Genomic DNA, 15,517 nt, shown 5'->3' with positions numbered 1-15,517 from the left:
GAAATTTGTTCCAACAGTTATAATTATTATCAATTTTAAAAAAATCTTCCTATTTAAACATTGAATCAAATTTTAATGATCTGAATCTTTTAATTCTTAAGATTTGATGGGGTGAGATCCGGCTAGGATCTCTTTCCGTTCTTATGGTACGTCCACCACTATTTCTTTTTGAATTATCTTTTGTTTTTAGTAAACAAATTATTTGAGGCTGCTAGGATTATTATGCCACGTGTCAAATCGTTTGTGGCTGAGTTCATTTCTTTTGGCTAAGTTTGTTTTTCCCCCAACACATGCTCTTTTTAGTTTTGTTTATTATTTTTATTTTTCGTCTTTGAACATCATCCACAAACTCTTTCTTCCGAGGTTACGTTCGTAGTGGATCGAGAGACACTCATGTCCGTGGACCGAGCACTTTACACTCATGTCCCTGGATCGAGAGACATCCATTAGCCTATTTTATTTACCCACTTCACACACAATCTTTCTTCAACGTTCAAACATATCTCTCTTAAACGATTTAGACCTCTCTTCACAATCGCAAACAATGGTTTTAATCTTCATTTTACGAACGACCTATACTATATTAGAAAAACAAAATTTGTCTCATTTTTTTTGGGTAAATCTGCTACGTTCAAGTCGTAGACTTACTTCACGTGGCATGGCTTTTCCTCGTGTATTGGAGAGCAATGCTAGACTCGTATTATTGTTACAATGTTATTTACAAAAGCAATTTTACACATTATATTACCCCATTAGCACAAGTCAACAAAATACTAGTGTATATGAGTTATGAAATCTTTTTCCATGTATGAAAGGAAAAAATCATAACATGTAAGGAATTTCTCACAAAAGAAAGTTTCACGCAAATTTTTATCTTGGTATACTTTAATTTAAGTTTAATTTGGATTGGCGACTCTATTGGATGATCCTCTGGAGCAAACCGGGCAAGACAATGAGACACTCTATTGGGTTGGCGACTAACATGGCCAAAACAAGTTCCAGAGATCCGTATCCTGTTTATCTAATAAATAACTTGTAACTTACGAATTATTAGTCAAGACTTACCTGGATTAATAACTTCATACAACAGTGTGAAAATGATCATGTCGCAATAGATGACGCTTTTGTTTCATGATATTCAAGTTTGAAATTTGGAAATTCATCTTCTGTATAATCTTATGGGGTTTGATTAACATCTTATTCCAAAAGTAATTTTTTATGTACTGTATTAAGATGAAAGGTTGAACAAAGAACTGTATCAATTCGGTGGCTGTCCAAGATCCTTTGTCTTGTTTCTCTCTCATTTAGAGCAGGGAACATGTCGGCGGCCTAGCAATCTAACGGCCACGATCAACTCCGTTTACATGCACGTCCCTAATTTTTCTAAAAATGTAACGGACCGTTTTATCATCAAACGAAAAAAAGGCAACCGCACCCTCGTGGAGGATCCGAACCGTGAGAACCTTAACCTGTGAATGGTCCATTCTATGTCCACGTGGCAGCTTGCCCAAACCCGCGTTCGAGGGTCTGTACTGTATACGAGTCACCAAATCCCTAACAAAATCCTCTTTGTAGGATCCAGACATTTATGAATCGTGTCTATTTATCATATATTTCGTCAGGTGTTGTTTATATTTTATTTTAAATAAAAATTTTAAAATAATTTTTGATTTGCATAATATACGATGAACGGATACGATTTATGAATTTGGAGATCTTCACAAAGAAGATCTAAAGAAGATCCGGACCCAACCCGCGACGGACCCGTTGCCCGGTTTTGTTTCCATTACCGACTCTTCAAACGCTACGTCATCGGGGGGCCCACAGCGCACAGCTGGAGGCGCTTTTACGGACGTAGCAGGAGGATGAGTTTGTGGATGAGAATCCAGGATTAAAGAGGGAAAAAAAAAATTAAAAAAATGCGAAATAGAAAAAGCAAAAAGAGGATGTGTGGGCTAGGAGCCTACGACGCACTGAGCCGCTAAGTGGTCGACACGTGTCGTGATCCTGAGGCACGTCGTGGGAAGGAGGGAGGCTGTGAGGCTTCGGCAGCCTCAAAAAAAAATTAATTAATTAAAAAAAAGGAAAAAATGGGAGGAAAATAATTAGTGGCTGAGATTGCTCGTTGCTCGCAACAACTGGAGCTTCTGGGAGCTTTGGCGTTAGGTCTCTCTGACTAAGAGCGCTTTCTCTCTCCTCACCCATACTCTCACTGTTTCTCTCTCTATATTATACTCTTCTGTGGAGGCTCTTGGATTTGGTTTTTGGTTTTTGGTTTTTGTAATTGAGTTTTCGAACGGTTCGGATCCAGTCGCCATTGCCGGAAACTATGCCTTATCCGGCGGGTTTCCGGTGAGTTACCGGACTCTGTCAGTCGCTCTTCTCGAATAGAAAGCTCTGAATCCGCCATGGATGTCTCAGAAGGTACGCTTTCGTTTTCTTTTGGAATCGGCCTTGTTCTTTATTCTCCGTTTGGTTGCTGATGAGAAAATTCAACAATTTTATCAAAATTAACGAATGAATTAGTGAAAGATGAGCTTTTGAGCTTCGTTTTCGATTGAGAAACCGACTCGGAAGTTCATCTGAGCTGAGGAAGTGATGAATAAGCTTCGATTTTGAACAATTGAGCTGAATTAACTGGCTTGATTTGATTAATTTTCTCGGCAACCAAACAGATGTGTTAAGATTGGAGAACAAGGTCCGAGTCACTATAGAAATGGCCTGTTTATTTACTGATCGAACTTTCTCTCTCTTATTGTTCGCCATGTTTGTTCTTGCTTCGTAGTTAAAGGTTTTGGCGTGTACCGGTTCGTTTTGGTGAGGATTCTGAATAAAGAAATTTATTTTTGTACTTTCGGAGAAGCGTTCATCTAGCTCTCTCCGTGTTGCGGTGGAATCTGAAATTTTAATTCGATCACTTGTGCTTTCGATTCAGTTTTCGGTTTCTTTTACTTTCATGTGAAAATTGGACTGCTTAATTCTACTGCTTTAGAACCAGAGACGGATCTCTACCGATTGTTGTGCCTTATTTTTCTTTTGCAGTAGCTGTAGGAGTAGAATCATCACTTTCTCGGCTTTTCTTTAGTAGTACAACCGAGACGGCTTTACTCGTAATAGCTCTCGGTGCTTTTACAAATGAGAGAAGGTCCTTGTTCTATCCATTGCTCGTCAGGGAGGATTTGAAGCAGCGCGAGCTACCTGGGTCCGTAAATGGACACAAACTCATCTGGAGAAGACCTTTTCATCAAGGTAACATAGACTGGAGTCTGCTTTGTTGAAATTGGAAGTATATTAGTGAGTGCTAAGTAGATGAATCATTGGATTTGAGTGTGTATTAGTGAGTGCTAAGTAGATAGATTATCGGATTTTTGTTAATGGTAGGCACGAAAGCCTTATACGATTACCAAGCAACGAGAGCGATGGACAGAGGAGGAGCATAATAGGTTTCTTGATGCCTTGAAGCTCTATGGCCGAGCATGGCAGCGCATTGAAGGTTACAATTCATTAGCTTTAATTTGGTAGTATCCCTTGAGTTCATTTCTGTACTTATAGCTATTGGGAAAGGGCTGCAAGTGGATTGATTTTTATTTATGAACTGTATTTCTTGTTAGTCTCGATCTCAATCTGCTAAATATCTGTTGTTAGAAATGACTTGAAACCTTATTTTTGACATTTTTTTCCTTATTTGAGACATCATCTTTATCCTTTTCTCCCCCCTTTTCTTCTGTTTTTGTTTAACAGAACATATTGGAACGAAGACTGCTGTGCAGATCAGGAGTCATGCTCAGAAGTTCTTTTCAAAGGTTAATGGGTACCTTCTCACCTTATGGTTATTTGATATGTACATTTTTTATTCCGAATGCTTGGTTTTCCAAAACATGGATCCTTTAATTTGCACTACTAGGGTTTTATAAAATGCAGTTGGTAATTTATTTTATAATAACAGGTGTCACATATTTCCGTTGCTGTGACTATAATCATCCTGTCATCTCATTTAGCTATGAAATACTTATGAGGACCGTTACAGATTCTTGTAAATGCTACTCTAGTAGAGTGCATTTGTTCATTCATAAGCTTGCTAGCCATACTAAATTTGATAAAAAGGATGGACCAGTGCATATGGTTCCCATCATTATGAGGTCTGGAAAGGGTAAGATGTAGCTGCCCGTACCACAGTTTTCAGTGATGTTGTTTTTCCATGACGCAAACCCTCAACCATCAGTAGTTTGGGGCAAGCCATGCATTGGGTGAAAATGTTATCTTTGCATTTTTAATGCTTATGCATGACATATCAAATGTACTGTGACTAGACTGAAATAAAATTTCAAACTTGAACAAAGACGGCTATTAGTTTTTTGAGTTTTGTGGGTAAGGGAATTTAGTTTAGCTGCATAGTTTCTTGCTCATTCTCACTCTTTGTCAAGAAATTCCTCTACAATAGTTTATCTCCAAAAATAGATCTTAATGGAAAATTTGGAAAGAAACTTTTGTTAAAAATGGAGGCCAATTGTTATGATGTTGTCAAGGAGATTTCAGCACTATACGATAGGTCTTAGATATAACATGAAAAAAGTCTTTATCAACCGTCTGACTGTCCATATTTCATCTACAGTTAGGAAAATATCGGTGGATGGATTGTGTTTTTTTAATACCCTGAAGATGGTAGCCATGAAACCAAAAAGTAAAAGATGTCAGTTAGCACCTTATAGAAAAGGGCAGCCTTGAAAGTTGGGAAAGCGATATAGGTTGGTCTCACATCATTATACCTATGCAGCCATTTGTACAGATCAGTAACTGGGAAGTTGCAATATATCATTTATGTCAAAAGACCACAAGCAAATTATGGACTATGATGTGTACACTGATTATTCTCTCTGCATACTCAGAGTGATGTTTGCTAACTAAAAACTGAACACGAATTAGCTTAGATTGACTGGTCTACTACGACTTTGATTCATGCATAAGCCTTCTAGGATGCTTATTACGTATGGATAGAAGGGCACACGATTTTTTTTCTTACTACAGTCCGTTCGAAATTTTGGCTCAACTACAGTGGTTACACTTAGGCTTCAATGAAAGAAAACTTTACTGTTAGGTTTAAAGGTGAAACAGAGAGTACAGTTTGGGGAAATATAAAGGTTTTTGGTCTTTTATGGGTATAGATGTACAGTGGGAGTAATATGAAAAAGTCGCTATGGACCTTATGATTCTCCCCTCCCCTTGGAACATTTTGTTAGAAAACAATGTAATACGCGATCTGCAGTTTGGAAAATATCAATTAATGGATTGTGTGTGTTTTTTGTTCATGCTGTGAAGATGTCTGTCATGGTCCTTACTGAGCGTTTTCTAGTCATTCATTTTAGGGGAGGGCTTGACCCTAGGGAGTTTGAAAAACTATATAGGTTGCTCTTACATGATCATACTAGTGCAGCTATCCGTAGTTCGGTTACTTCCATACAGATCAGTGACTGGGAAGCTGTTGCAATATACCCATTTATGTGACAGGCTAACAGGCAAATTTTGGACTAAAAAGTGATGCACTTAGTAGATGATTAGCGTAGATTGTTCTGTCTACTAGGACTTTGATTAGGTGATTGGAAGCGCACATGATTTGTTTCCAACTACACTTTGGACAAGCTTTAAACTTAAAGACACGGTAGCTCAATTCATCAGGCAGCAGAGATAAACAGAAAAATCTTTGCTCCAGTACCTCCATCGTACTTGGTCTCATAGCCACCCGAAATCTTGTTGAAACCGTGAATATGATCATTTACTGTTTCTAATGCTTATCTGTACTATATGAATATTTAAGTTTCCATTTGTTTGGAATCAGATTTTAGAAGCTATAAGGGAGAAACAAATATCGTATACAAATTTATTTGGTAGGTAAACAAAAGTAAACTCTGGGGGACCATGTTAGATGTTGTCGTAAATTGGTCGGTCCCAATGAATTAACATGCCATCAACTTCCTCTGATTATTGTTGTATCCTCAATTGGAATTCATCTCTCATCTGAAACATAGAGTTCAATTTATTGAGGGTATCAATGGACGTCACCCTTTTAACTTTACAATGGAGTTGTTCCAGAATGGTCTTGATCGGAACTTTAGGGCAAAAAGCTTCTGCTCTTATTCAAGAGTTTCCAGTGTCGTACATTTTAGCCGCTTACTCATGGATAGTTGAAAATGACTTAAAGTTTCAAGCCATCGTCCTCTTCATATTAACACTCCTAGACCATACCATGAGGTCATTATCCTCTTTCTTTCTCCTCTTCCGCCTAGAGACTAGAGTACACATTTCTTAAGCATTGTTACACATTACATTGATATGCACTAGTTTTTTCTGGGTCTACAATTTCTGTACGGTTATCACATACATATTTCAGAAAAGAAAAAAAAAATGGGTTAAATTTTTTATTCTCGAGCTCTTCCAAATTCACCTGAGTAATTGAGGCATTTCACTCCATTCCAATAATTCTTATATCAAACTTTGAATATGAATACTGACGCAAAAAGGTTTTGCTTTCAGCTGGAGAAGGAGGCACACAATAAAGGTGTTCCAATGGGACAATCAATTGACATAGATATCCCGCCTCCACGTCCCAAGAGGAAACCAAGCAATCCTTACCCTCGAAAGTCTAGTTCAGCTGCCACGACATTGACCACTCCGCATGTGGGAGCAAAGGATGGAAAACTTTTATCTACAGCATCTTCTTCACACTGTCCACAAGTAGTGGATTTGGAGAAAGAACCACCTCATGAGGTTATTATTTATATATCCATTTTTTCGAACCAAAGACTTTTTATGTTCTCATGGTTCATGTTATAGTACTTAATCTGCAATTTCCTTATCAGAGACCTACTGAAGAAGAAAATCCGAAAAATGGAAAGGAAAATCAGGATGAAAATTGCTCAGAAGCCTTCACTTTGCTCCAAGAACATAATTGTTCCTCTGATTCTACTGCAAACAAAAATTCTATACCTACACAGGTGGTGCTGAGAAACGCTTGCACTTTTCAGGAGTTTGTGCCTTCGCTGAAAGAGGTAATAAGTCAAGATGTAACAACTGAATCTTATGTTACTATTGAACTTAATGGAAATCAGAATATGAAGAAAAATGATGCCAAAAAGATAGTTCAAGTTAATGGCACAAGTGGAGCCTCAGTGTCAGAGAACACTAATGCTCTTCATAAGAAGTTGGTTCAAGGTGAGAAAGCAGATGATTTGAATTGTGCATTGCCAACAGATGGGATGCAAGGCACTCAGAACTACCCAAGGAATGTTCCTGTACATGTACTGGATGGCAGCGTAGGAGCGTGTAATCAAACTACACCTGCAGATATGTCATTCCCTGACTCCGGTTTCCATCCTATGGGGAAGGTTCATGGACAGCCTAACCTGTTTGCAAATCCAGCGGCATCTACTACTACTGAACATGAAAGTAATGCATCAAGATCTACTATTCACCAATCGTTTCCAGCTTTTCACCCTCCCTTCACACCATTCCACCATGGTCAAAAGGACTACCAATCATTTCACCACATTTCCTCAACATTTTCTAGCCTTATTGTGTCGTCTCTGCTACAAAACCCTGCAGCTCATGCTGCGGCTAGCTTTGCAGCCACATTTTGGCCTTATGCAAATGTGGAAAATACGGAAGACTCTCCTGCATGCTCCTCTGCTGGAGGTTTTCCACCAAACTCCCCTCCAAGTATGGCAGCAATTGCTGCTGCCACTGTAGCTGCTGCAACTGCATGGTGGGCAGCCCATGGATTGCTTCCCTTGTGCGCTCCTGTTCAAACTTCTTTGAGCTGCCCTCCCATGCCCATGACTGGGGGGGTTCCGTCAGTGAATACTGATCAAGATCCTGCAGTGATGACAGAGAGAGGTGAGAATTCTCTTCAAATTCCTTCTGCAGAGGATCAACAATTGGAGCCGGAACCCTTGGAAGCTGTGGATGCTCAGCATTTAGCTTCACAATCACCAAACAGGTCATCATCAAACTCTGATAATGGAGGTGCAGAGCCTAATACAGAATTGAAGTCTGCTGATGATGAGAAGGCTGTGGCATCAACTGCTCAAGTTAATGATTCAGACAATGCAAAGAGTAGAAAACAGGTTTTCTTTGATATCGTTCAGTTGCATAGTATTGACTACTAGTCCTCCTTTCAATGCTTTGCACCTTTCACGTATTTTCAATAAAACGTGTGTTTCTTATTAAAATAATAAACAAATGTCAGGTTGACCATTCTTCATGTGGCTCCAACACACCTTCCGGCAGCGAAGTAGAGACAGATGCATTAGAGAAGCATGAGAAAGGCACAGAAGAACCAGAAGAACCTAAAGAACCAAAAGAACTTGATCTAAATCTCTTAGCATCTGATTCTAATTATCGTCGCAGTAGAAGTATCAGCAACATGAATGATCCATGGAAAGAGGTTTCTGAAGAGGTAGTTTAACATATATCTGAAGCAACCGATTTTGATCAATCTTTTTTTTTTTTTTTTTTTTTTTTTTATAATCAATTAGTCTCTTATCATGTTAAATACCTTTGTTAGGGACGGATGGCCTTTCAAGCGCTATTCGCAAGAGAGGTACTGCCCCAGAGTTTTTCACCGCCTTCACACTGCCTCAAGGTTAATGAGCATCAGGATGCTACAGAAGCAGCAAATCAAAATTCTGACAAGAAAGATAGAGATGCATCTGCATCACAATTTGACTTCTATTCGTGGATGTCATTTCCGTATCCTCCAGAAGCGGAGAAAAGTGTGTCACCAGCACGAGGCAGCAACACAGAAGGGCTACTGACACTAGGACTTAGCCAAGGGAAACTGAAGGCCCGTCGAACAGGATTCAAGCCTTACAAGAGGTGCTCCGTAGAGGCCAACGAGAACCGGGTGGCCAATGCCAGCAGCCACTGCGAAGAGAAGTGCCCGAAGAGGTTACGCTTAGAAGGGGAAGCTCAAACTTGACATTCCATATTGTGTGCAAAATCAATGGAAACCTTTGTTTTTGCACGCAGGTTGTATTTTCCGCTCCTTTATATAGTTCGTTTGTGTTGTAATTTCGATTCCAGCAGATCAGAAACTTGTCTTTGGCGTGTGTACCATAATCTATTTACATTTGATCGTTTCACTATCTCGAACCTCTGCAACTGCAGTTGTAGACTCGCGTAATTAGACCCTCGATAAAGTACATTCCAAGTGTTTGATTGATGGACCTTGATGATTACATCTTTTATTTGTATTATTAAGAGAAATCCTTGATGCACAAGTAATTTTTCGGAGTTTATACTCTTGTTTTGACGATTTTACTCATCATCGCTATTGAAATGCAGCCTGCAAGGTTGCCCGGAAACCCTCGTGTTCTTGCGAGTTCAATGGCACACGCATTTTGTCATGTCATGTAAGGAGCTTTTGGACAGACATGTTTTCATAGCCATTTCAAGTCTCTATGCCAAATTGCTGATGCCCTAACCCTAACATTAGATCCCTTATCCCTTTACCCCTAGTGTGTTTCTTCAGCTCGTTTTATTGTTGTAGAAGATGGGTTGTGGGTTTACATGTTGACTTCAATCCCTTTGTAAGTAAAAATATAATATGTTTTATACTAATATTATGTTTCGGGCTAACTACATTTAAAGCCTTGTAAGTTTAAAATGGTTTTCATACTGAGTTACGTGGTTCCTATTTTCTTACTTTGCATAAGGTTTTGGAATTGTATCAATTTATTCATTTTGTCCATTTGAACATCCAATCTTCTTTAAATGGATGAGTTTCTTTTCTCAAATGTGGAACAAATATGGCTTACGTGTTAGCTCAGAGTATCTCTAAAGAAGTCGTCAAATTTTAAATATAAAATTTTAATTTGAAAGGCTGTGGGTCTGATGTTTTTGAAAAATTTTCTTTGTAGCCGATATGTCAAATTAAACTATTATTTATTATATTATTTACTTTTTATAATATAATAAATATTTTTGGAAAAAAAATAATTAAAATGGTAAAAAAAACATTTAATAATTAAATAAAAATGAATTTGAGATCTACTACTGGATAAATATCCTTGGCAGCTAATCCTCTTGATAGTACGGTAGTAGCATCTAAATGTGCAAATGTTGTGGCTGGAGCAGGATTGGTTAATTGTGTCAATTTTGGCAGCCACCACTTTGTTGCCAATCCACGTCATGCCATTGCCACATTAGAATTGACATTTTAGTTGGAAAACATTATTGTAATCCTTTTTTAATGTTATTGTCATCTCTTTTGAAAATGCTCTCCCAATTGAGAGTTGCACGCTCGTCTCGTCATCTCAATTTAATGAAAGATCAAATAGTCCACTAAACAAAGACTGTAATATGAAACAATTAAACTTAGACGACCCATTTTCAAAAGCCCTCGTGAAATGCAGTTAGTCCTTGTATTTAGTAAAGAGGAAAGAGCAGGAATAAACAGTAGTAAAAATTAAAAGGCGTGAATTTTTTTTTTTTTTTGGCGAAACAACTAAAAAGCGTGAAATTTACAAGGGAGAAATTACCACCATTCCATATTTACAGTTGTTCTGTTTCCATATAAAGAATAGAGAACTTAATTTACATAAACTCATGCAAAAAAGGCCATCTCCTTCCTTCTACATTTGCCTTCCCTGCACAGGCTATATTATATACAGTCCCCTATCCAGTAGATATATGTGTGTATATATATATGTCTCACTATCATCCCCCCAGAGTTCAAAACTTCCCTCCGATCTGACCACGATTTACCCCCATACCAGTAATATACACAGAAAAAGCCGGTTTGTCAATAAGGGCTGTACAGAGGCAGTCATATTTACTTTGCCGAGGAGCCGCGGGCTTGCACAGGAGCAGGCTGTGATTTCAGAAAGTTGATCCGACGGGACTCCAAGTTCTGAATATATTGTTGGATTCGCTTCTTGTTGGCAGGAGTTAGGGAAAACGGAGGTGTTAGTGGCAGAGACGTTGCTTCTCCTGCAATAAAAGAAAGGAGAAGCATAGCCTTGGAGTACAATGCTTCGACACTGCCTTTGTTCTCCATGTACTCGTCTACCTGGAAATACATGGGCAGAATCTAAATGGTCAACGATTGTGCAATCAGCAAACATTATTAGAGATGTAATTTGAAAAAGAAAGAAGGGGGCACTTGTGCAAGTTTACGTACAGCACCACTTGTGCCAACTTTGAGCGCTTTTTGGTAAATAATTTCCATGGCATCCGGCATTTCAGCAGCACCTGCTATATATATATATATCACTTAATCAGCAGAATATAAGCAGAAAACTAAAAACTGTGATCACAGACAGTTTCTGACACACTAACCATCCATTTCTTGGATATGATAGGATAGCCTCTCTGCTCGATCAACAGCAACAATGAAACCTTGCTCTGCCCACATCAAAACAGATGAAGGCCGGCTAAAATCTACATTTTCTGAGGCTTTTGTTGATAAGGCTGCACCTCCCTGCAAGGATTCATTCGCTGAGCTACCTTCAGGTGATTTATCCTCTTTAGATGATGCCAGCCAAGTGCTGCAAATTTGAATAGATTTCTTCCATATGGCCAAAACAAGAAGTTGAACCGAAAACGAGTCTAGAAATAGTCCTGCATTGTACTGCAACCAAAAGTAACAATTACTTTAATACAAACCCCAAAAAAGTCAAGAGTTTTGTCTAATCATGCTAATATAATTAAGTTCTTTGATACACTCCTGTAAATAAAACATACTATGATACTGAACTAAATACATGATATCCAGTGCAACAAAATGAGACGAGCACATTCCACAATGAATAACTGTAACTGACGCACCTTTTCCTGCGACAAGTCTGCAAGAACCTGAGCGTACTGATGTAAAAGATGGAGCCTAGTAGAAGGATGCAGTATAGATAGTCCTTGCACTTCTAGTAACAGTGCTGATTCACAAGATGCTGGTAATTTAGCTGATCCGCTAGTTTGTGAACTTTCTGCACCCACAGAACTAGCTACCTGCTCCTTGGTTTTCACTATAACTGTTTTATCACGATCTTTCTGCTTTGAAGCCCTGAGAGAAGCTCCCGTTGTGGAATGAAGTGGCAGGGAAGATTCAAGGTAATGAGAGAAAGAATCGACCATAACATAGTCCTTCTCGATGGACTCCATTGAATCAGAAACTGGACAAGCAAGGAAAACCAAAATAAATAATTCAAAAGAAGCACAAGGATAAATAGGGAATCCCAAACAAAATTACAGACCTCGAAGCTGATCCTGCGAGTTTGGATCTCGGGTAATAGATGAGTTGGTAGTTTGCCAGAAATGCATTTGCGGTATATTGTCGGAGACAGAAGAACTAGGCTGTTCGACCGTGGATTGAAGCGGTGGAAGCACTGAAGGGTGACCAACATCCACTTGATACCTACAGATTATAATATAAGAAACTATTGTAATGACTGCATGGGTATATAGTATAAGATATCTTCCTTACTGGATATCCAACTTGTACAAAATGTCAAATGTACTATAACTAATAAATCATGCGCTTTGAAAGCTATGAAACCAAATGCTTTACCTAGAATCTCTGAGGAATTTGTGATTGAAGAACTCCGTAAATGATAGTCGCTCAGCTGCAAATTGAAGTATTAATTTTTACATGGTTGCTTTGTCGAAGGGTTAAGTAAACTCTTGATATTCACACGACACTAGCAGTGAACTCTCACTTTCTTGACTCTGATTATAAATTAGTTAAACTACAAGCATAACAAAAGAAAATTCTTTATATAACAATCATGACCTGGCTTTAGACGTAACAGGCTTCTGCAGAGATCTACACAATCTGGATGCAATTCTTCTAAAGCACCATCTGGAAACCTCAGCTCAGTCGATGTCAGAATATTTTGGAAAAGCTGTATACAGTATAAATCATTAAAATAAACAAGATAACACTTCCAAATCTAACATACATATAACATAAATTTCATATAGTCAGCCCTTACCTGGGTAGAATATGTGATGCAAATCCTAAAATCTTATGACCGAAAAAAAAAAAAATATATATATATATATATGTATTCAGATTTCCACAGACCTGAAAATGATTATTCCCATCAAATGGTGGCTTCCCGGTCACCAGCTGAAACAAAATTGCTCCAACGCTCCACAAATCGGCCTGCAAAGACCATAATAACAGATTAAAGATGAATAAAGAGGGCAGAGATTCCTACAACGTTGTCAGCAATGTCAGTTTCATATTCTATCACCTTTTCATCATACTTTTGGTTCAGAATAATCTCTGGAGCCATGTACAGTGGTGAACCACATAGTGTATCAGCCAAGCCCTCAATGAGGAATCTGCAGACAGGAACATCAAGACAATGACCAAGTGCAAATACATTTAGAAATAATTGTCACCGATGTTTTATTTTCGTATATTGTCAACTGAAGTTGCCTCAGATCATTTTTAAAAATTGATCTTCAGAGAGGAGGTGGTGAAAATTTAATAAATCTCTCTACGTACCATCGAAACAGTTCATGCCATCTCAAATTTCCACAAATTACAAAATATATCTGCATCTCTCAGTAGTAGATGTTAATTTCATAAACCACAGGTTATGAATGGAAGATTGGGATAACAGAGGGAACTCAGAAACTGATGTACAACAAAAAAAATCCTTCTTAGCAATATAAGTAAACGACACAAAAATAATTTATCCTGCTTATCAGAAAGCCAAATAATTGGGATAGTGCTGAATTCATATTGGTTGGATATGTTACCATTCCATTTGGAAACTATTGTCAAAGCATGATATCATACAAGCCTAATAAGTAAACTTTTTTACTCAGGTTGCAGCTATAAATTAAAAAACAATGTGGAATAGGGAAAAGTCGAAAAGAATATAAGTCGTTTACCTTGCAAAACCAAAATCCCCAATCTTCAACAGTGGGGTATCTTCAACCGTCGTTGACAAGAGTAAGTTCTATAATTTCAGCCCGAAATCAACTAGTCACGAACCAAGAAAAACAAAATCCAATTTTTCCAACAGTAATTGACAAAAATCTCAAACTTCATAAACATACACTCTCAAGAATCATGACTCGCGACAAAACAAAAAAGCGCAGTACCTGCGGTTTTAAATCCCTATGAATGAGGTGCTTTTCTTGAAGCACTTGCAGGCCTGCAGCTGTTCAGGAGAATCCAAATCAAACATGTCAAAATTCCCACTTGCAAAAAAGGAAGAAAACAGCTAAACCATCAAATTAAGAACATTCCCACCAGCCTAATTAGCCTAATCATCCAAACATTATTTCCATATCTAACAAACAACACAAACCAAACTGGCCACCAATTCAATAACCATTCAACTTTAATCCATCTAAAGAGCCCGAATTTAATCCGAAAAGCGTTGGAGGCAAACCCAATTATCTAAATCCCCCAAAAATATGAACTTCCATTAAAAACTTGGATTAAAAGTAGAATTGATCACAGAAAAAGAAAAATACCCAATTGCCTCATAAAGTGCCTGGCAACAGTTTCTGAAACCTTCCCATGTCGGCGAATATAATCCGCCAGGTCGCCGCCGTCACAGTACTCCAGCACAAGGTAGATTCTGTCCTCGGTCTGCCAAAATCCCCAAACCACCAACATTACACATACATAAATAACTCGGAAAAAATAAGGAAACAAAAACAAAACAACCTCGGAAAAAAGGAAAACAACCTCGATGGCCTCGAAAAGGCGAATGATGTTGGGGTGGTTGATGGTGCTGAGAATGGATATTTCTTTGAGTACGTTGTCGCTGACTTTTGGGCTGAGCGGCTTCTTGTCGATTTCTTTGACGGCAACTTCAGTGCCGAGTTGTCGGTGCCGTGAGCGCCAAACAACCGCGAATGAACCCGACCCGACTTTGGGGCCCAGTATGTAGTCTCCGATGAGGCGGGACTGGTTGGGGTAACGGTGATCCATATGCGCCGCCGCCGCTGGGGTGGTGGGTCGAAACTCTAATCGTCGTAGCTGCGAGAGAAGATCATGGGTCAATTTTTAAAATTTGTGTGTTGACTAAAGCTGTGAACTTGAGTGTGGGTTTTGGGGAAGCAGGTCGACGGTGGCGATGACGGTGGCTGTTGCGTAAGTGGGAGTGGTGGTTGTGTTTTGTGAGGATAAAAGAGGGAGCAATGGTCATATCGGAATGCGGAAACAAAACCCAAAGTGAGAGACTTTAATCACATTTTGTGTGTGTGGAAAAACGACGCCGATTGTCAATGCTCGCTTGCCCAGGAGAGGGGGAGAGGGGGAGAGGGGGAGAGAGAGAGAGAGAGAGAGAGAGAGTCCCAAAGCAAACACTTTTGCTGAGAGAGGGATGTTGAGTGGAATGGATAGCCTAAAAATCTAGAGGCAAGAGCAGAGAATATAAAGCTAAATTCCTTGATAAGTCTCCTTCACTGGTATGGTTTTATGTTTTTAATTTGATTTTGTTCTTGTTTATTTTTGTATACAATAAGGATTTATACCAAAAAAAAAAAAAAAAAAAAAACT

General features: G+C 38.7%; 2 protein-coding genes across 4 annotated transcripts; one reads left to right on the top strand and one right to left on the bottom strand.

Moving 5' to 3' along the window:
- The first annotated feature begins 2,190 nt into the window (after positions 1–2,190).
- On the top strand, positions 2,191–9,276 carry LOC137721155 (protein LATE ELONGATED HYPOCOTYL). 2 transcript variants are annotated; one of them, XM_068460265.1, is made up of 9 exons: positions 2,191–2,424; positions 2,786–2,817; positions 3,046–3,249; positions 3,382–3,493; positions 3,742–3,803; positions 6,529–6,762; positions 6,855–8,117; positions 8,240–8,449; positions 8,558–9,276. In XM_068460265.1, the coding sequence occupies exons 3-9, from the start codon at positions 3,211–3,213 to the stop codon at positions 8,969–8,971; spliced, it is 2,334 nt and encodes a 777-aa protein (XP_068316366.1). In that variant the 5' UTR covers positions 2,191–2,424; positions 2,786–2,817; positions 3,046–3,210; the 3' UTR covers positions 8,972–9,276. The 2 variants fall into 2 exon arrangements, with proteins under 2 accessions (XP_068316366.1, XP_068316365.1); XM_068460264.1 differs by having other exon boundaries at positions 3,043–3,249.
- Positions 9,277–10,517: 1,241 nt separating this feature from the next.
- LOC137720730 (serine/threonine-protein kinase ATG1a-like) lies at positions 10,518–15,396 on the bottom strand. Of its 2 annotated transcripts, none has more exons than XM_068459841.1 (13): positions 14,702–15,396; positions 14,485–14,602; positions 14,107–14,165; positions 13,894–13,961; positions 13,245–13,335; positions 13,073–13,153; positions 12,779–12,890; positions 12,557–12,611; positions 12,243–12,403; positions 11,821–12,161; positions 11,332–11,623; positions 11,174–11,247; positions 10,518–11,062 (listed from the first exon to the last, which is right to left on the bottom strand). In XM_068459841.1, exons 1-13 carry the CDS (start codon positions 14,945–14,947, stop codon positions 10,826–10,828), a joined length of 1,935 nt encoding a protein of 644 aa, XP_068315942.1. In that variant the 5' UTR covers positions 14,948–15,396; the 3' UTR covers positions 10,518–10,825. The 2 variants fall into 2 exon arrangements, with proteins under 2 accessions (XP_068315942.1, XP_068315943.1); XM_068459842.1 differs by having other exon boundaries at positions 11,174–11,244.
- Positions 15,397–15,517: the final 121 nt, after the last annotated feature.

Source organism: Pyrus communis, chromosome 16, assembly GCF_963583255.1.
Source record: "Pyrus communis chromosome 16, drPyrComm1.1, whole genome shotgun sequence".
Lineage (NCBI taxonomy): Eukaryota > Viridiplantae > Streptophyta > Magnoliopsida > Rosales > Rosaceae > Pyrus > Pyrus communis.
The sequence above is the reverse complement of the archived record's forward strand: the minus strand, read 5'-3'. Positions and strand labels throughout refer to the sequence as shown.

What these genes read in the sequence shown, in the direction of transcription:
- LOC137720730 (XM_068459841.1), bottom strand. Translation starts at nt 14,947, where the DNA reads ATGGATCACCGTTACCCCAACCAGTCCCGCCTCATCGGAGACTACATA. An exon ending in CTCGCAGGATCAGCTTCGAG is followed by an intron (nt 12,162 to 12,242) that starts GTCTGTAATTTT and finishes TTGCTTGTCCAG; the next exon opens with TTTCTGATTCAATGGAGTCC. An exon ending in AAGTTGGCACAAGTGGTGCT is followed by an intron (nt 11,063 to 11,173) that starts GTACGTAAACTT and finishes ATGTATTTCCAG; the next exon opens with GTAGACGAGTACATGGAGAA.
- LOC137721155 (XM_068460265.1), top strand. Translation starts at nt 3,211, where the DNA reads ATGGACACAAACTCATCTGGAGAAGACCTTTTCATCAAG. An exon ending in AGAAAGAACCACCTCATGAG is followed by an intron (nt 6,763 to 6,854) that starts GTTATTATTTAT and finishes TTTCCTTATCAG; the next exon opens with AGACCTACTGAAGAAGAAAA. An exon ending in ATGCAAAGAGTAGAAAACAG is followed by an intron (nt 8,118 to 8,239) that starts GTTTTCTTTGAT and finishes AACAAATGTCAG; the next exon opens with GTTGACCATTCTTCATGTGG.